Genomic DNA, 21,103 nt, shown 5'->3' with positions numbered 1-21,103 from the left:
TGTTTTGTTAGCATTTGTAGTGAGCTGCATGCAGCAGGGAAGGCTCTTTGTAGCCTAACAGGAAAGCAAAACTCGTATCTGCAGAATAAATCTTCTCATGTTTCTCTTTGCAGGCTGGCTGGAAGGAAAATCATGCAACGTTTATGAATGAACTGAAAAACCTTCAAGCTGAAGGACTTACGACTCTTGGCCAGTCCCTAAGGACAGCTTTTGATTTATTAAACTTAAATAGATTAGTAACTGGCATAGACAACTATGGGCAGGTAGGTTGACTGTTACTAGGTGGAAAAATCTTAAGACACAAACTTCCCAGAGACAGCAATTAGTTAGTTGTCCAAAAGTGGAATCTTCATGGAATATTCAATATGGGGGCTTCTTCAAAAGTAAGCAGAGCTCAGCTAGCTTGAAGAAATACAGTCAGTGACTATAGTTTTGTACCAAACTTACTTTTTTTGTTTGTTTTCATTTCAGTCATTCCTCAGTTTTTAAGCTGTGATGTAGCCTCCAAGTTGACCTTCTCAGTTCAATTTTTTTATTTTTGTCAAGTTCTATGTTCAGTACCTTAGCTGGCAGGCCTGATAGGGTTATGAAAACTTTGCTTTCTCTATCCAGTGCTGAACAATTTGGGAGATGAGCCATTTTTCTAACAACACTGCATGTCCAAAAGTACTGGAAGGAGCACAACTTTTTCAAAACACTTTCTTTCCAGTGAGTTTACCGCAACATTTCTCTGCATAAGTGTATTTTTATAAACCTGCCTCTTGTATCAGAACCTTGAGAAGCTGTGCTTTTTTAATCTCTATTGCAACTATCCCTTTAAAACAGGACTTCTTTTTTGGTGTGGGCCAGCCTTCTCATGCTCCTTAGTATGAGCTGCTAAAATACAGAAGTTGTAGGTTAAATGTGTGCATTAGGACTCAGTTCTTTCTGGTGCTGGATCAAAGCCTGGATTTGTTTTACTTGAAGGATGGTACTAGTGTTGGGCAAAGTATATAATGTACTTTTCATGTGGGACATACTAACTTGAATCTCCCCTTTTTGTTTGTTATTCTCATGTAATGCTTTGTCCACTATCTGAGGATTAGTACATAGCACCACTCTGGTATTTAACTTGGGAATATGGTTGTGAACATAAGTCCCTGTTCCTCCCCCCAACTCTTTCCAGTGTGAGTTTGTGATAACATGCCCTATTTGTTTGCGAAGGAAGTTTCATGCTGCATTGTATGGCTTTGCCATGAGATGATCAAGTTAGCCTAAACATTTTTAAAATGCCTGTTTAGTGATGAAACTTAAAAAAGTGCTAGTTCCACACATGGGGTTTTTTTTCTATTGCCATCTGCTGTCCTCATACATCTGTGTATAAGTTTCCCATTTTTCTGGTGTTTTTGTTTAGTTACAGGAGCTGTATGAATCTTTCTTGAACACTTAACCCCTGTAGGCACATACACAAACTATTTGCTCTTTCCCATTGCTATTGATAATTATTCTAATTAAACCCATGTCAAATAATTTGCTCTAAGTGAACCAACTGTGCTCAACTACTCAAGTGGGCAGTTGAGTTGTCATGACTATTTTGACTCACTAGTAGTGTTCATTACTGCAATAGCTTTTCTTTTGTCTGTGAAGCAATGACTTTTTCTTTGTCTGATCTGTTTTGGTTGTAAGTCTCTGGGCTTGAACCCATCCTCATTTATGCACGTTTTTGCTCCATCCCACATGTGGAGCTGGCTGTTGAAGAGGTATTTGCATGGGCAGTCAGGTGACTAAACAGAAATTCTAACCCTTTTTAGCATCTGCAAAAATAGATGGATGTATTGCAAGTGGTAGGTCATCTGCTGCTGAAGTCAAAGATTCCCATTTTGTCTATTCTAATCAAAATAGCAATTTTTAAAAATAAATCAAATTCCACAACATTTAACTGGCCCTTTGGCATTTGCAGGATGAGATCTGGGACAGCTAATTGTCCTCAACTTCACACTGGTCTTTAAAACCATGTCTTGTTATCCTCATCTTCCTGTTGTTCTTGTCTACCACCTAAAATATACTCCAGACAAACAGATATTTAACTGTACATGGTATGAGCAACTTAAAAAATCAGGAAAATAAAAGTGGTCAGAATGCTCAGTTGCATTTGAAATAGTTTTCACTCAGAACATAAATTGCTGATTAACTTTTTTCTAAAGCAACTGCAAATATTAAGACCATAAAATAGTAGTTAACTGAAATTTAAGGGGCAGATATTTGAAGACTGAGTATGTCAGAGTAAGAGAAGATAATTTTACAAAAAAGCAACCATCTTAGGTGTGGTATTATGTAATAAAATCCAAACTGTTATTAATCTTCTTTTGTGGGGAAATTTCTCTGGCTAAAAATCTTTTGACTGTTGTGCTTGTATTTTGATGTATTGACAAGCTTCTAAGATACTTGCTGAGATCCACTTGTTACACAAAAATGACTTGTAAAGCATATTTTTCTCACACATGCAAATGACAAGACATGATACAAGCCTGATGGGATTGTCTGGTTATGTCTCCACCAGCATGATATCCTGTGCCCCTGCTGAGTATGAACTGTTTAAATGGCAGAGTGACTCGCTATACTTGATTTCTTTCAAAGTTGACCAGAGTTCTCCATCAGCTGACCTTCTGAACAAGAATGATGGCTGAATGGTCATTCTGGAGTTGGGGAAAATCTCCAACAAAGTCTCGTATTTTATTGCAACTTTAATGTTTGGATTTTTCCTATGAGTGTTTATCATACTACTCTTTAAGCAAATAAGTACTGACTTAGTTACTCATAAAGATTGAGTTACTGTGGGATCAGCTGATCTCAGGATCTCACATTTAGATCATAAAGGACACTGTCAACATACTTAGATTGTCAAGGGCCTGGAAGATTTCTTCATAAGCTATTTCTGATGTAAATGCTATGCTATGGCTTTATAAATTCTGTATCTTACTGAGAGGTTGCTAGGTCCAATTGTTTTGAAGGCTTTTGCCAAGAAAAAATGTTTTTGGAAAGTACACGTTTTAAGGTGACATTTTAAGCAGCACTTTTAGATTGATAAATTCAGTATTATGCTGCTTGAATCCAATAATAGTTTTTTTCCCCCCTTAGTATGCTTTTTGTGATGATTATGATAGCAGAAGAATAAACCTTCAAATAAGGTGTCAGCTTTTAGCATTCACTAAAAATAGTGATCCTTTTCACCTTCTGCATTTTTATGGAGAGCTTAGGAAAAAATACAGGATTTGGATGTCTCCAGGAACAAAGCAGTTTAAATACACCAAGTTCAGTAAGGGCTTACTGTCACATCACACAAAATGTTGTACTTCATTAGCCCAGTTTACACTTAGATAATTGACTTTTTATTTTCTCCAGTTCAGCTTCTCCATTGTTTGAGATAGTCAGAAATACCAAGCCTTTTACTGGCAGGTTTTTTGTCCTCTTGAAATACACTCTTAGGTCTTGTAACTGTGGCTTGTTCTGCAGGATGTGAGTAGTCACAATTTAACCAAACAGTTTAGAGTGTAGCAAATGTGCAGCTTGTTGTAGTTGATACAGGGGTTAAAAACTGATAGATGTGTTTCTGTGGAAACAGAAAACATTGAAAATGTAGCTGCTGTTACAACAGAGTGAAAATGTAAACAAATGGTTGAAATGAACCATCAACCTCAGTTATTTGAGGTTTGTAGTGAGGTTTCTAAGACTAAGCACTGAATCTGAGGTAGGTAAAATATCAGTGGTGTTTTGATATTCATATACAAAGGACCAACGTAGCACCACCAAAACTGGAATCTGATGGATGCTTGAAATTGCTAAAACTCAGATTTATTGATACCCCATGTGTTTCACGTTGCTTGTTATTTGTGTAATGATGGTCTCTTACTGTTTTTTCAGCACTATTGCATAGAATAACGTTTGAGAGGATAAAATACACTTAACTGAGTGGATTTCAAAGTGGTTGAGTTGATATCTAAAAGTATTTTTACAAATTTTTTCAGGGTGAAATTGCTTTAATCCTGCATGTAGAAAGAGCACTTTTCAATATTATAAGCTTTTTATGAGTTTTTTTAAACTTGCTGGAATATCTTGCACATATTTTTCTGCACCATAATTATTACTGCTATGGTAAAACTGGCTTAGAGGTGAGTTTGACTTTTAAACAAATCTGATGTAACAAAAGCATGCTAACTTCGTTGTTTTGAAACAGAAAAGTCAACTATAATTTGTCTAATACGAGCGGACTTAGAATAGGTATTTTTCATTCACAGTGATGAATAAGGTGCTGCCTGGATTTAGATTAGTACAAGAAACATTGTTTGGGTGACTTACCAGGCTGTGTGCAGTCTTGCTGAAAGCCTTTTATTCTGTAGTGTTTCACATATGAACAGAAGCATAACTAAGAAATTTTGAGGAAAAACTAAAATTCAAATTGAATTCAACTGATAAAGAATATGTTGGGAACTTAAAAATACGCTCAGAGCTGGAATGACCGATTTCTGACCTGGAAGTTGGAGGGTATCCTGCATATGATAGCATTGTTTTTAAGTAACTTTTTTCTGAGTGATATTTCATGCTGTGTGTGACCATCAAACAATACAATTTTAGGTTAACTGCCACTTTATAGTTCTCTCTGAATATATGTTTAGACCCATTTATAGCTGCAGTAGCAGAATTGCTGATGTGTTCCCACAGTAAAAATTGGCATTGGTCTGTGGAGTTCAATGTACTTTGCCATAATGGCTTAAATACTCTGGTATTCCAAATACAAGTAAATAGCATACCTAGGAGATAATGTCTAATCATACTTGATCGGCATAAGACAGCTTTAAGTCACACATTCTAGGCTGACTACTTGCTTATATGCTTGTCTAGGTTCTCCTGAGCTTATAAAAACCACAACGATCACAGATGTGAAGTACTGTTCCCTGACATGGACTACAGTATGCTTTTGCAGTGATATGTTCTGTTTTCTTTAAATTGTTGAGCAGTTTTATTTTCCCAAGAGGCTTTTGAGGATTGTTACTGGATTTTTTTGCTCTCAAAAGTCAAAATCCTTTGAGTATGGCTTGTCTTGGCATTGTGAGATCATAACACACTGCACTGAAATGGCCTGTGCTGCATGTGCCTCCAAATTTGGAACCAAAGTTTAGGTTAGCATTTCCTGCTTTGTCATGCTGGCACAGCTGCACATGCAGTTTGCGTCTCATGTTGGTAGAGGCAGAGGTTTGCACTTCTAGAGTAGCTCTCCTGGCCTTTTTTTTTTTTTTTTTTTTTTTTTGCCCCCCTTCCCCAAGAAAACCAAATGGGAGAATTTCAGACAGCAGTAAACAACATCACCATTGTAAGCACAATAATGGCAGAAATATGAGTGGCTTTCTCACAGTCTCCTGTTTTCTGTGAAATAGCAATGGATTTAACATAAACCTATATGCCTGCTAATGTCAAAGATCTGTATATGAAGTGCTGGTAAAAATGAATCATTCCCATCTGCTGTGTGATGAAATTAAGCATACTGGTTTGAATTTATACCTTTTAGGCCATAACCTTTAAACATGCCATCTTTTGAAACTTTTAGTTAGTTTTGTTTTAAAATACCCTCTAGTGAGAGCTACAGCAGGCACTGTTGAAGTGGTTTTTTACATTATGAGGTGGAACTGCTTGCCCTTCAGCCCTCCCAGCACAACAAAGTTCAGCAAAAGTCTTAAATGTTTTGAAAATCACTTGTCTAGTTCCATTCCAGTATATTTTTAAAGAATTTGAAACAACCTTACATGAAGCACTTTATTTTTTCCAATGAAAACAATCTCAGTAGTCTGTTCCAATAGCAGAAAAAAGATACTTCATCATGTTCTGAACTTGCTTTGACTACTTTGAATCTTGAAGTGCTCAGTATTTAAACAAATTTGATTTGGAAGGGGCAGTGCCATAACATATTCATTCATAAATTGTCTGAATACACTGCATTTTGTCAAGCTACACTGAAGAAATACAGAATATGTCATTGGACTCATAGGGCACTGATACTGTTTCCTGATGCTCGGTATACAGAATGAGTGAAAAGTGGCCATCACTTGCAATGATTCTGCCCTCCCAGCTTTGAATCCCAGAATCCCAACCTGATTGTATGCATCTGTATGTAAGGTGAGCTCAGCCTAGATCCTTGCTCTGGAACTTGTGGCCTCTTGTGTGTTCATAGTTGTGCCAACCTTGCTTCAGGTTGTGTGACTCCATGTAGTAAAATAAATCAGTGATTGATCAGTGATTGACCACTGAGATTAATAAACTGGCCTGTGACCTGTAGTGGTTCAAAATTGGTTTAAAACAGCTAAGTTGTTCCTGCTGTTATGATAAACTCCAGGAGGGAATTGTGGGGGAGTCTTGGGGAAATTATTTTGAGGAATTGCTCTGTGTTCATAGGTCAATCAGCTGCTTTTAGTCAGCTCGTCAGTACTCTGGATTATTAACCCCCTAAAATGTGAGGAGATTTTTTTGTATACAAGCCTGTCTTTTCTTCTTGGTGTTGTGTTTTTTCGTTAGGTTTTTTTTCCTCTACTTAGTGTGCTGGAAACTGTAGGACTCGTTACCCTTCTCCAGCATGTGGAGAACAGAGGCCTGGCTTAGCACTGTGAATTGCACTGACTGAGCCAGAAACAGCTATGTAAAGTCATTGCTGTGAAGCAGAAAGGCTGCTGTAATTAGGGACTTGATCCAGGGCTTGGCAAGGTCAGTTATTTTTGGAATAAAGCATTTAGAAATTTGAGGAAATATAACCAAAATAATCTTAAACTCAGAGTCTTTGGACCTGACTTTAAAGTTATGTTTGGTATGGATTGTTACTTTATTTTTCTTAGAAAAAGTTTATAAAGGCTCAAATACAACCTGTTTTTAGCAGCTCCCATGTACTATTGTTCATGCAAATAACTTTGACAACTCCTCTAACTTATTGGCTGATTATCCAATTTCAGATGATTCCAATAGTGATTCATTTATTAATCTGCAAGTAACTAATAAGGTGTGTCTTTTTCTGTAACTTACAATTTCCATTAACTTAAAAACAATATACAAGTTGCAATCAGAGTTGGTTTTGCTGCTTAGGTAGTTAATTTAATTTAAGAAAAAGATTCTTCCCTTTCTGGGATTATAATATATTTCTCACATCAGTACTTAAATGGTTCAAATGTTAGTGGCCTTTTGCTATTCATTTCAATGCAGTTTGTCACTGTTTAGTTACTTGCTGAATTTTATTACATATAAAATTTCTGTTCTGTGCATGTTTTGCTTTTTTTTTTTAAACTGTCACATAATTGTGAAAGATTGAAGGACTGAATTGTTTTTGAAACATACCAAGGACCTCACCTAAATTGGAGCACTTACAAGTTAATCAAGAAGTTATCACTTACATAATATGATATTTAAAACTCAATTAAATTTGTTCTTAAGTGAAAGAAACAGGACAAGCCTATATACTAACCTGTGGTTTTTGAAACTGTGACTTACTAATGTTGGGACCACCTCTCTGATTTAGGCATATGAAGACATGAAAGTATCTTGAGGTTTTAAGTTTGATGTCTTAGTAAATCTGCTATGTATTCATCATTCCTTTAAACTGCTTCCTTGACACATGCCTTCTGTTGTCACATGTGTACTACTCAATATGGAGATTTTGTATTCCAAAATGAACCATTCTTGCATTGAAACTCATTTTCAGGCTCCTTTGAGTTGCCTTTTTTGTTTTCTTGCTGTTAGTTTTGGTTTTGTTCTTGGCACAAACTTTTTGAGAGAATTCCAAAATGACTGAAGTTGCGCAATTAAATAATCTTTAAGCAGTACATTCAGTGCCAGACTTGGAAACCCAGAATGTGTAAAGTTATGAGCATCTATAAAAATGATACTAAGCACAGTGAATTTTCTTGTGGTATGTTTCAGGATGGATGTGCAATGAAATCACTGCCTATAGAACACAAACTTGCAAGCTTTAGCAAAGCAAGCAGCTGATATGCTTAGATATATGTCTGTGACTTTGTTTTTGAAAATGGGTTTGATGTCTCTTGTGCAATTCAGATAGCTGTTTTGTCTCTAGCATTTCTAATTATAGAAGTGATATCTAACTGGATCTTTGATTTTTGCTGTACAGGTTTGACTGGACACAGCTAGTTTAAGATGACATATGTTTGGAGGTTCAGTAGTTAATTGAAGTTGTAAATGCCTCTTTTAAAAAAGATTTTTGGAGATAATACTTAGGTCCAAAATACCAAGGAACAAATTACTTGCTTCCATCCCATTTATTTTCCTCAATACCTTAAATTTCCTTTTCTTAAATGGAACTTAGGTAGCTTGTGTTATGGACATAATGGTTGTTTCAAGAATTCTCCCTTAGTTCTGTAACTGATGTGCTGAGGAGTTTGATCTCTGGCTCAGCTTTAGGAAAAGTCTGCTGTTACAATTGTGTTCTGCTTTGAAAGCCTTTTGCTAAAGGATTTTGTTTAATTTCTTTTTTTATTTAAGTCTACAACTTAATTTGTTCCAGGTTGCCTGAAATACAGAAAGCTTCATACCACCAAACCAATGTGTGTACAAATACTGTGTGTGCAAAAATTATTTCATGTATTGCTAATCTGTAGTGCCAGTAAGGAATGAAGCAAAAACCATGTAATCCTACATAGGTGTTTCAAATAAGAAGCTGTGCCTAGCCCATGTCTTAGGCATTGTAGTCACTCTTAGGTATTTATGTAGCTAACTAAAGAATTGTCTAGAACATGGGAAATTAATTTGCCTACAATAACCTTGCTGTAGTCTATAGAGGAGGACAGCTGAATTTAGGTTTTGTAATCCTGCCTCATGGAGGAAAGATATTTTTTGGTAGCCATCCTTACTGTAAAATCGTTGCCATTATGTTGACTTTCAGAGTGCAGGAGAAATCATTACTGCTTGAACAGCATTTTCCATTTTATAGGTAGGGGGAAAGATGTTGAGTTAATGGAAGCATGGATTCTGACCTTGATAAATTCTAGTGGGCCTTCTTAAAACTCTGTTTTTAAGGTCTTCTCCAAAAGACAACATAATTTGAGATAACTTCTCTCTCTCCCCCCTCCAGTATTCTAACTTCAAAAGCAAAGGGAATGTGTCTGTAATACAGTTTAATTCTTGTGGCTGAGCCTCCCAAAGATGGGCAGTCTCCAGCAAATAAAGGGAGTAGTGGAATGATAGTATGTGCTTCCATGGTGTCTAGAAACCATGAATCAACTGTTGGATTAAACATGCTTTAAGAGATTAGAGTTCACTGATGGATTACTTCTTATTTGTACTTATACAAGTACATCTAGAGTATTTAGGTATATAGTTTTAAAAGGGAGGTATTAACCTATTCCTGTGTGTTTTCAGGTAGTATGCAACAGAACATGCCTCAGGTTTATCTTGTCACTCTAATCACCTCATATGAGGATAGATTCTATTAGCTTGTGCCCCCTCTGCTGGCTGGTGTTCCAATTGCAAAGTGAAGTACAAGTTTACCTAGGTGAGGTACTCTCTGATAGGCTAGTTTGGCCAAATACCGGTTTATAAATGTTGCTTTTATGCAGCTGAAACTACAGCAAAATCCATGGGAGTTGTAATTTGGGAGGATCACTGGTGGTGTTGAGAGTTGGTGTTTTCATATTACAGTTACTGTCATGGGCTCAGTCAAGACTCGTTAAGCATTTGCTAAACTTGTTTCTTTCCCTCATCCCTTGGTTGAAGAGATGTGATGTTTTTACTCACTCTGTTATATATACAGAGGAACTAGATCTTTATAGTTCTTGGGGCCACACTTTGGGCTTCTAAAATGTGCTATTATCACCTGCATTTCTGATAGCAGTTGTTTTCCCCTTAAGACATAGGGTTCTCTTCTTTTGGTTGTAGTAAGGGGATCTCACAAATTATCTTTAGCAGGTGATTAATGTACCTGTGTTCTTTCTGAAACCTGTCTGTGGGTGAGGTAGTATTCCCAACTGCCTAGTGTGAAGGAAAGAGCACAAGTCCTCCCATCTTGGGTACTGGAAGGAGAGCTAAAAGATTATAGTATTATGACACAAGATGCTTATCCATACTGCAGGTGTGTGTGGACTAGCTCTAATAGTAAGAATCATCCTGCTGTCTTGCAGTCCTTTCAGAAAAACACTGGGTGTTTTTCTTGGAGATAGAGAAATCTTATGAAACAACCTAATGAAAGCCCCATTCCAGAAATTACACTTTGTGACTGATGTTATCTTTGTCATTAATCAAGCATCAAAGGAGATTTCTGGTTTTTATTAAAATTTCTTTTATGGCTTGAAATCTTATATTTCAGAACACATCCTGTCTGAAACTCAAACTGGTTGGTGTAGCTGTCACTGAACTTTCTTCTGTGACTTCTGAAAGTGATCTTGAAATACATATGCTTTACAAATACATGATCGTCTCCTATTAAGACAGAATTGCTACCACTGCAAAACTGTATTATGTATTGAATAACCAACAGTATCAAGGGAACATATTGAAATCTTTATGGACAGCAAGACAGACGAGTTAGCAACTTTCCTTGTCTGTGAAGTCCATCTTGTCAGATCTTACGCCTGTACAGAATTCCAGTATGTTCTTCAGCTCTTGCTCATGCGGGCCAAAACCAGAAGTTTCTCTGAGACTGACGTGCTTCCACTTCAAGGAATCAATTTCACTTCTAAAACAGCTATAGTAAATAAATACAATTTCAAAGTTATTTTTATCATGCAGGTTCAGTCACTTAGATAACACTGTGGTGGAGTTTAGATGCTGTATTTTTCAGTCTGGCCACGGAATTATGGTGCTCTGGTGGCATATCCTGTGAGAAGTCAGATTTATCAAAGCACATGTTGTAGTAGAATTGGGATACCCTTCTTGCTTTCCCCCACCGTCAGCATATTCTTCACTGTGTTCTAATAGATCAAAGTTTCATAGTGTGTTTGTGCTAAATATTAATTAGGTGATATGCAGAGTAGCTTCATCTGGGAAAACTTCCATTTAAAGACATTTTGCTTCTTATCAAGTAATAGGAAAGAACTTACTAATCTACCAAAGTTGAAAGCATATTAATTCCCTAGTCCTATAGTGCATTGCATGTATGTGCAGGATCATGGTGTGTCTACATTCATTTGAAAATCCTTAAAGGCAAAGCAATTTTTGTAAAGTTTAATTGCTAGGTATAAATTGACTAAAATACTGTTGTAATGCCAGTGTATTCAGCTGTGTTTGTGACTTGGGAAACAATTGTGTGAAAGCATGAGACAGTTGGTTCTGTAGGACTTGCCAACTATATTGATTAGTTCTGTGGGGATAATAGAAAATGTGAGTGGGAGAAGTAAGTTGAACAGCATGCTGCAGTTCTTATGTAACTGATGATCAGAACAGTTGTTAAATACCTCTGTGTACTTGACTGTGTTCTGCCTTGAGCAATGAAGGGGAAAGTCTCTAATAAATGTTAATGTCTTAGACATTTCCTGATTTTACTGAAGCGTAACTGAAGTTTCTAAGAAACAGAAAGTGAAAACCATGATGGATTTGGACCGTCTGTTTTAGTTTGAAATTCAAGCTCAATATTTCAGTATTTTAAAAGCTGTTTATCAGTTTAAAAATAGCTTTAAAGCTAATAATTTTTGTCATTCTGACTTTTAGATTTCATTTTAAGCAGTTGTTTTTGGACAATGGTTGCTCACAGATTCTCATGAGCATTTGTGAGACTCTTGACCTAAATTGTAAAAAACCAAGATTGAATTCAAAAATTGATATTGCAGTTTTGTATTTCCTGGTCAGATGTCTAAATTTACTGACAGTTAGGGCTGATACTTCTGAAAATGAAAAGGCTCTGCTGTGATAATGGGAGATAGATGTGCAATACAGCTTGCCAAGTTTTGTGATTTACTGAAATGAAAGTGTACCTTTTAGACATTTGTCGTGATCTCAAAATGCATTTTTTCCAGTTCCTAGTGATATGTTCTGTTAAAAAATATGCACTTCAGTTCATGTCTATTTTCAGCTTCCAGCCTTTCTTGGGCATGAAGTTCCTGTACTACTAAATACTTTTGTAATAGTTGCTTGTTGTGTCATATATAGTCTCTGATTTGATGTGTTTTGGTCACATTTCTACCTCATCTATTTCTTCAGGTTTTCAACACTTCTGACTCTGAAATTAATATTTAAATGTGTTCTTTGAGATAACAGTAGTATTAAATTCATCTTTTCTTCCTGCATGTGTAATATTGTATACTTGCATATGTAAAGATCACAATAGCTCTTGAACTGCTTTACCTGTACACTTGGAAGAAGGAAAAAAATCATGCGTGTATTAATTAGCCATGCTGAAACTTGATGCTAAGCTTGCTTGCTAGTGGAAGTGAGCTCTTAGTTGTGAGAGCCTTAACCAGGCAATAATGTGTCTTGATAATTTGATACACTCTTGACTTGATGCGAGGCTCCCTCGGAGAGCACAAGCTGGGTACACAAGCTGGGATGGCATGGGATGCCTCTTACTGTGACCTGCTGTGAGTGGCGTGTAGCTTAGTGGTGCTCTGTATTTATGTGTTATTTGAGCACAGAGCTGCTTCAGCTGAAGACTAAGGAAAAGGCAACACACGCAACTGAGTTGCTTTGTGTTTTGGAACAGTCATGAAGCTGTCAAATTGTTCCAATGGAAGTGTTGTGTAACATAAGTTACTTTAAGGCTTTGAATCTCTTGCTTGTCCCTTTTTAGCCAAGCAAGCTTTCCCTGGTATTGATGCTGAGTTTTAAGTAACTTTGTTTCCAAAATAAGTCTGTGGTGTTTTTTTTTTTTTTTCCTTGGCACATATCTGTCCCTGAAAAGGCAGATTGCAGGTGAATGAAAAAATCCTCCTTGTACCTTGTTACAGGGTGGTCAGCCATTAAAACCTTAGGTGCTTCTTTTTTTTTTTTGCCTCTGCTACAAACTTTCAGAAGGAAAAGAAGTGTTGAAAAGATTTTGCTTCTGAAATAAATAAAACCTCATGCTGGTTAGCTAGTTATTGGAGTAAGTTGTAAACCGGCTTATTTTTATTTATACCTTGTTATCCTGAGATGCTTTCCAGTGTATTGCAGCATACCTGTAAGTTGCCAAAGAGCTGGTAGTGTGCTCTGTCACTCATTGTTTCTCTGCATATCCAAAATAATTGGGCTGGACTGAATTAATTACCTATGCCTTTACGCTCAATGGTGTTGCTAAGATGTGTAAATATGAAGTGGTTTTTTTAAGTGTATTTCTAGGGGAAGAGAAATAGAAAGTAATTTGATTACTGTGGAATTAGATTATTTAGATTGAAATGAAGTTCTCAACCAATGTTGACAAAACTGCTGCAGTTTAGTTAAAAGAATTGGTAAGTCTTCTGGAATTTAATTTTGTCACATCTCACTGTTCAGAGCTTACATAAATAAGCGGGGGTTTTCTTAGAGGAATACTTGACTTAATACTGGTTTTGAATGCCTTTGTATAACTAAGGTGATGAGCAGGGTCAGAAGAGTCAGTGGTGGTCTTTAAAAATTAATGACATGGAAATTTTTAGTAGAAAACAGTAAATCTCAGTAATAGGCATTTTTACTGAAATTCTTCCTTGATACATTTTAATTATGTTTCTAAACACAAGTTGATTCTTAGTATGTCAGTGACTGTCCTTTGTATAGGTAAAATGCTTGTGAAATTATAAAAAGTAGACTGAGGATGAAGACATTTCTCCCTCAGACGTGTTTTGTAGGGAGCTCAAGCTTAGCAACTCTTGTTTCCTTCCTTATAATTTCATAATCATTCTGAGACCAAACTGTTTAAGGCTTAAACTTCAGATGGGTAAAATTGAGACAAAGTATAGTTAAGGAATTAAAAAAAAGTTTTTCAAGACAATGAGTATATCCAGGTAAAAGGTGTTGTCAGAGATGAAAATTTTAATACTCAAATTGCACCAGAATATTAACTTAAAGAGCATCGCTTATGACATTCTAAAACTAAATTTTTTTTTTAACAGCTGTCAATTCCTTTTTACAATAATTTATTAGCAATAGGGTTCAAGTATTTTTATGGTCAGTGTTCATGAGAAGAATATCTATTTACAAACCCTGCTTTCTATATTATTTCAGTGCAATGTAATTAGCTTTCAGCTGATGTTTTGCAGTTGTGGTAAACTCTTAGTTGGCAGAAAAACATAACTGTAACTGTTAAGAATTAAATAAGGCTAAATATTCTTAGGAAATTAGTTTAATTAAAATTGAGTGTTTTGAGAGTCCTTAAATCTTTTGAGTAATTTTTAAAATTAAATTACAAAGTAGCTTGGCTTTTATGGGAGAGATTGATCTTTGTTTTAATGAGTTTTGCTTATTATTTGTAGTAATAGTATGTAATAGTATGCTATTTGAAAAGAAATTTAAAACATTTTTTTTCACTAAGAAATAGTTTGAGAATATATTGACCACTATAAATGTAGTGGTGCCACAGTAATCAAACTGGATACCCTTCATCAAATATATTTCAGATTAAGTAATAGTTCTGTATAAAGCACAAAAACCAGTAGATGATCTTTTATATTGAATGGGTTCTAAAACTGGGTTTAAAAGATCTTCTAAAACCTATTGATTCTCTCCCCTTATTTTTAGAGTAAATCATAAGCATTCATGAGATAGTTTGTCTTTATAAGCAGAACTAGACTCTGGGTTTAGTTACATTTTTCTTAGTTTCCTGAAGAAGAAAAAAAGGCCTTGAGATTAACAAGAGAAGGAAAATAGGACCTACTAAAAAAAAAATTATTTTGGTGACTTTTATTCAGTCCTTTATTAACCCTAGGTAGAGTTAAATGTGGTACCTGAGCTTGGAGTTGACATGTCCATGGAATTCTTTGGAATTCTGTTTCAGGAGGCACAGAAAGCTCCTAGAATACTGGCAGTAGATAAAGGAAATACCAATAACTGACCTCAAGTTTTTGCTACAGCTAGGCTAGGTGCATGTCTTGGTGGGATCCTAGAATATCTTACCTTGTATATGTTTTTGTCTTAAATGATACATATGGAAAGTTTTTTTTTCAGGTATTTGTTTCTGAAGTAGATTTTGCATGCATGTCAAAGCACTTTGATCAGAATGGAACTGCTGCTATTTATATCAGTCTTAATACACAGAGTATTAATTTTTAACCCAGGGGTCATGATCACAAGATACTATGCAAATACTTTACTTGGAGACACAGTAATTGAATCACACAAAACCCTGGAATAGGGGGAATTGGAAGTACCTTTTGAGGAGATGGTTGTTTCTCTAAACAGCTGCTAGTTAGTCAGACTACTTCAGCAAGCATTATTCTTGAAGTCCTGTTAACCATTGTTGCTGTGTTTCTGTATGCATTCATTGAATACAGACAAGCTAAGTGTCTAGTTTTCCATGTTCTGACTGTAAAAAGGCTCAGAAACCCATTGTGCTGTACTATGTAGTACATGAGAATAAATACCTCAAGCTTTGTGTTTTGTTGGTGGATATCAGTGGCTATTTAATGACTGAACAGAGTTTGTTACATCATTTTAAGTAAAACTACTTTTTTTTCCCTTAGGGACGAAACCCTTTTTTTCTGGAGCCAGCAATAATTATAACAGTTACTGATGGAAGTAAATTAACTACTACCAGTGGGATACAGGAAGAGGTAAGATCTAACCTCTGATTACAGTGATGTGTACTAAACATTATTTAAACATTGATATTGTTTACAGTAGGAGTGTATTCCTCAGAATAATGCTCATCAATAGCTTAAACTTGCTTGTGTTTTGAAGTAATTTTATGCAATAGCACTACAGAAAAACAAATAACTTTTTCCTTACCTCATGCAACAGAAACCTGTGGTACAACTGTTGATCTGTTTAGTAGAATGAGTTTGTTATTTCTGTCTAGGGAATTCATGGCTCTTCAAATATGCTAGCAGAAGGAATTGATTTCTGTAAAGTATGTATGTCTTTAATTGGTTTTGATATAAGTTCTTTATGTACAGACCCAAGTTAGTGATTTCCCAAAGGATGTGGCCACTAGGGAGTATGTGAAACGTGTACTACTCTCACACTGAGTTCTTAAAAAGATTATAATCAAATCAGTAGTCCTTATAATTCAAGATAAGAACTGAAGAAATATATTCCAAATTAAATCTGTAGAGCAGTTTAAAATTGAGATCTGAATATACTGGAGTACCCACTCAGACATCTGGCTAACTCAGAGGTATAGCAAATGTTGAGGCACTGAACTATTTTAACTTACTGGCCGTTTTGAATTCTTTCCTTAAAAAGATGAAAGTGGTCACAAGGGATAGGATTGGTCTGGCCAGCCCAGTGCCCATAGTAAAAAAAAACCCAACCAAAACAAACTACAACAAATGCCTAAGCTCATTCCCTTTTCAGGGAAAAGGTTAATATCCAAAACTCCATTTTAAAACTTAAGGGGAGAATTTAGACTTTTGCCTGTGCTGTGCCACGTTTGACTGTACAGATTAACTTGTACTTTGCTGTTCATTAGTGACTCAGATTTCTCCTAATAATGTATTATATTGCATTCTTACAGCACTAACAGAATTTGTCTGTATGAAAAGTGGTATTTGAGTAGTTTTTGTAATATATCTGACTTAAAGGAAGAGAGTTGAATAATTGCATAATTCTGTGTGGACTCCCAACAAGCATAGCTAGTAACTGAAAGGGAATTCCTGGATCATGGTAACAAGTAGGTTATCTGTATGAAACCTCACTTCCATCATACTTTTTTTTAACCAATAAGCTATTTTCAGATTAATTTGATTGAATGGGTGCAGTACAAAATACTGAGTAGACTAGAGTAGTGTGACACTTTTAGAATCTCTTGCAACATACAGTGCTGTTAGCAGCAGAATACTATTTTGGGTAATCTCTTAGCTGTGTAAGTCCTTCCTTGAGGAGAATAATCTCTGTTGTCAGATGACAAGTAAAATCTGACACTGACATACTGGAGTGAAGGATGCCAAGGTGCTCCGAGGGTGAGGCAAATGACCTCTGGGTAGAGGCTGAGAACTGAGTTTGTTCAGTCTTCAGAAGAGAGGACTGGGGAGTCCTTTGCAACACCCTGTTGCAACCACCCTTTGCAACAGCTTAATGGGGCAGGGAGCCTGTCTTTTCCTGGAGGTACCCAGGGCTGAGATGAGAGGCAACAGCTGCAAGTTGTCCCATGGGAAATTCTGATTGGATATCAAGAAAATCTTTAACTGTGTGGGTGATCAAACACTGGGCATGTTGTCCAGTGGTTGTGGACATGGGAAAAGCTGCATTGGACAAGGTCCTGAGCAGTCAAAAGCATCTGGTCTGTATAACTGTCATGTGTCCCTTCTAGTGTACGCAGTGCTATGATTCTATGTTACATTTCCTTTCATCTTCATTATTCAAAATGATTTAGGTAAGAAAGCTGCATGCATGATTTAGGTAAGTTAAGCTCTTTCTCTAACAAGAGTCAGGTCTTTTTTATAGCCAGCCAGGGTTTTTTTGTTCCTTTTCCTTTTAATGTGGGTACAACTTTTTCATGTTAGTCTTCACAAGAAGACATTTTCCTAGAGTCAGGCAACCATTTGGTCATATATTCACATCTTTAAACTGTTGTAACTTAGGTTGAGAAAGAGTTTTCTGGTGACTGCATTAATCTACTAAATTTAGACTTGGCTTATGAGCAGTGCTGACTGATAAGTGTGTGCTACACCCAGAGTTTGTGTTGTGATCGTGTCAAATTGAGCCCAGTGTTACAATTTTGTGATTATTAAATTACATTCTAGAAATGCAGAACTTGCTCTAATAATAGTGAATTAATGTGGGTTTTTTTTTTTGTTATAAATAAGCCAATGTAAAGGTGTTCCATTCCTCCAGAAGGCAGAGTAATCACTTTTCTTCCTGCAAGACAAAATGCAAATTTGCTTGTATGCTTTTTCATATGTATGCACTGGGTATATGTTTCACAACCCAGCAAAGAATGCGATTTTTTTCCCCCTTTTTTTTGCCATAGGTGTATTGGTAGGAACATTCTTAACACTATCAAAGAGGAACAAAGCATTTGAAGGGTGCTAATGTCTTTCAGGGATGATCTTTTGCTGTTATCAGTGTGTGTCCTATTGATCAGAAATTTTCTTTGTCTCCCTTGAGTGTCCTTTGCAGTTACCTCTCAAGTTGGACATGCAGAAATGAACTAGAATTAGTACAGGAACACCACCCTGGAGATACAGAGGTTCATTGCTCCTCTTTGGTTACTAACAAAGCTTTTTCAGTCACTTTCAAATGTCTGTTCTGTTCTTTGGGTTTGACTTTGGGGAGGCTTTTCAGAGTTGGTGTTGGAAGTGATCATATCCCACTGGCTATCACAACGTTTTTATGTCCTAGCATCAACTGAGGCAGTATATTTTTAGTTCTTTTAAGACATGTGTACAAGAGAACCAACAATGTTGAGCTTTGGTGTTTTGTTGGGGTTTTTTTGGAAAGCCTGTGAAGCCAGCATGGAACCTGGAGGCAAGTTTTCTCAAAGCTTTGTCATTCAGATGAACATTTGCATTCTTACCAATGCAATCAGTTTATCACTATGGGAACACTGTCATTTGCCCTAGTGTGAAGCAGTCAAGCTTAAACCCTGTTCCAGAGCTCTTGCTGAATTCTTCAGATGTCCTGTTCCTTTGTGGATTTTAAAATGTTTGTTGCACGTAGAGCCTTACCCTTCAGTGAGTGCTTCCTTGTCTCTCACGGGTGTGGTTACTCAGACTGAAGACAGAAATTATATTGTCTATGCAATTTTCTCCACCTGCACAAGTCAGTAACATTTTCGGTTCTGTCCCTTCTGGCACTGATTTTTAATGCACCAGTGCCAATGTACAGAAAATTACCAGCATCAGTTCTATGTGTTCTGCATGGCCTGTTGACCAGACCCTTCCCTGGACTCACTAGTTCCAGTCAGAACTTGAGGAGGGGATGGACTCATACTATTGGCAAACTATCATTAATTAGTAGGTCTTGTGTTATGGATTCCTTATGGAGTGGCTTTTGCTTCTGGCCTGATCCTCCAAATTCAGTCTTAGCCCTTTCTTCATCTTTTGTTAAGCAAATGTTTAAATGCTTGAAGGGATTTTTTATTCCTCTTTATATTATGAAATAACGTACTTTTCCAGTTTTACAACTGCTGAGCTATGTTCCCTTGTCCTCCCTCTACATACCCTCTAAGTAGCATTTAACTTGTCTGCAAGACTGAAATGGAGTTATTAGCATATTGATACATTCTGATGATTATACAAGCAAAAAGCATAAGCAATGCTGCTTGGCTTCTGTTTGTTGCCATTCTTTGGATCTTCCAGTTATGAGAGACTAACAGGAGGAATCTGTGATTTTCATGAGACTTCATCCTGCAGCTGTTTGGCATTGGCACATTGATCCTTCCCAGAGCTGATCACCTTGCATTGCAGTTGTAACAACTGTGACAAGTGTCAAGGTTCTGCTTACTTTCAAGAATAATCAGGAGCTCTAAATGCTCCATTGTTTTTTATTATAGTTCCTCCAGTTAAAAATTTTGATTTCTAAACAAATTCTGCAAGAAATGTGTAAATATCATTATATTATTATATTATTGCATATTATTAAGAAATATGCAAATATCATTAAATGTATGTTCCCATTCTTTCTCATCCTTATTATTCCTGGTAGCAGGAGTGTTTGGGTTCACAGCACTTGACACTGAGCTCCAGAGCTCTTGATGTGTAACTATATCAGCTCAGTGAGTACTTGGTCATGGTTAATGCTGGCTTTGGAATGGCCAAGTACATCATGACATTGACATGGTGTCAGTTGACCTTGATGTCTTTGGGAATCTCCTTGAGTTATCTCCCATGGAAGAACAATTTGTGCTTGTGTTATAACTGCATAGGATTGGATGGAAAAAGATGTGAAAACGATGTTTTTGATAACTAAGTAGAGTTTATCACTCTGTCAAGAGCTGATGTTCTCAGCTGGGCTTGAATAGTTACCTGTCCTTAGTTCTGTAAGGATGAAAGTCTGCATTTGCTTGGAATGTGAGATGTTTGTCCTTTTTCTGGGTACCAGAAGAACATGCAAGGAAGGTTACTTGCAGATAGATTTCTTTTTTCTAAGATTTTTCTTTTTTATAGTACAAAAAGAGAAGTTGACTGTAGGCATATTTTTGTTTAGTGCCTAGTCTTCTAACAACCTTTTATGGGATTTCCTGAGATGGAGCTGCCTGCTATTACTTGGGTACTAAAGCTTAAGCAGTGCTATTGCTGCCCCTTCTAATGGATGAGCCCATATGTGCAGCCATTGCCAGAAGGTCATTACTGTCTTTCTCACACTGCCCTGCTGGTGCAGAGTGCTCTAATGCTTATGTAGCTTTTTTCATCCCATGGTCTCTAGGATCCCCCTTTTTTTTTTTTCTCTTCAGGATTTTAGACTGTGCTGCTTCTTATGATTGCATTAATGTAGGTAGAAACAAGGACTGAGAATAAACAAACCTGCTCACCAATAGCCTTGTACTGAAGAGATCTTCTAGAACATTCTTATCTTCCACCCCCTCTTAGTTCTGGAATATTTTAGTTGTCTTAAAGGCAGGAAGAGTGGCATAAGGCACGCACTGGTATCTCATTGTAGCATTGTGGCATTTGGGGATGGTAGGGCTTCTGTGTGCTCCTACAAACAAGTGATGAGACAAAACAGCTGGTTTCTAGTACACTTGTTTCTAGGACACTTGTTGTCTTTCTACAGTCATATGTTGAAGACCATAGCTGATAAATAACCTTCCTTAATTAGTTCAGCCTACCTTTATCTTTCATACTGGTTGTTGAGAAAGAGGAAAATGTGTGCATGCCTTCATATTAAAATATGCGTGGGGATAGAAATGAAATGCAAGATGTAGAATTCTAGGCTCATCTTAGTTTCTGCTAGGTATGCAGTTGCTATGGTAATACAATACCAGTTAAAAAAAAGTAACTGGAGGTGACAAGACCACACTGCTAATATTGGTGAATGAGGTGGTTTGAATCTATGACTTTGCCAGTGTAAGTGTAAAAGGATATTAACTGGAATTAAA

General features: G+C 36.6%; 1 protein-coding gene across 5 annotated transcripts in view; it reads left to right on the top strand.

Annotated features, from left to right (window-relative positions):
* The window catches only part of INTS6 (integrator complex subunit 6), a 40,867-nt gene that overhangs the window by 1,480 nt on the left and 18,284 nt on the right, over positions 1-21,103 (top strand). For 4 of the 5 annotated variants that reach the window (XM_069011258.1, XM_069011249.1, XM_069011238.1 and 1 more), the window contains 2 exons: positions 114-263; positions 15,588-15,677. In XM_069011258.1, coding sequence (XP_068867359.1) covers positions 114-263; positions 15,588-15,677 — 240 coding nt within the window. Of the gene's footprint in view, positions 1-113; positions 3,069-15,587; positions 15,678-21,103 lie in introns of those variants that run through there. The other variant, XM_069011266.1, reaches the window with a different exon arrangement.

The sequence above is a fragment of the Aphelocoma coerulescens genome, chromosome 1 (genome assembly GCF_041296385.1).
Source record: "Aphelocoma coerulescens isolate FSJ_1873_10779 chromosome 1, UR_Acoe_1.0, whole genome shotgun sequence".
Lineage (NCBI taxonomy): Eukaryota > Metazoa > Chordata > Aves > Passeriformes > Corvidae > Aphelocoma > Aphelocoma coerulescens.
This window is presented reverse-complemented; position numbering and strand designations above follow the sequence as displayed.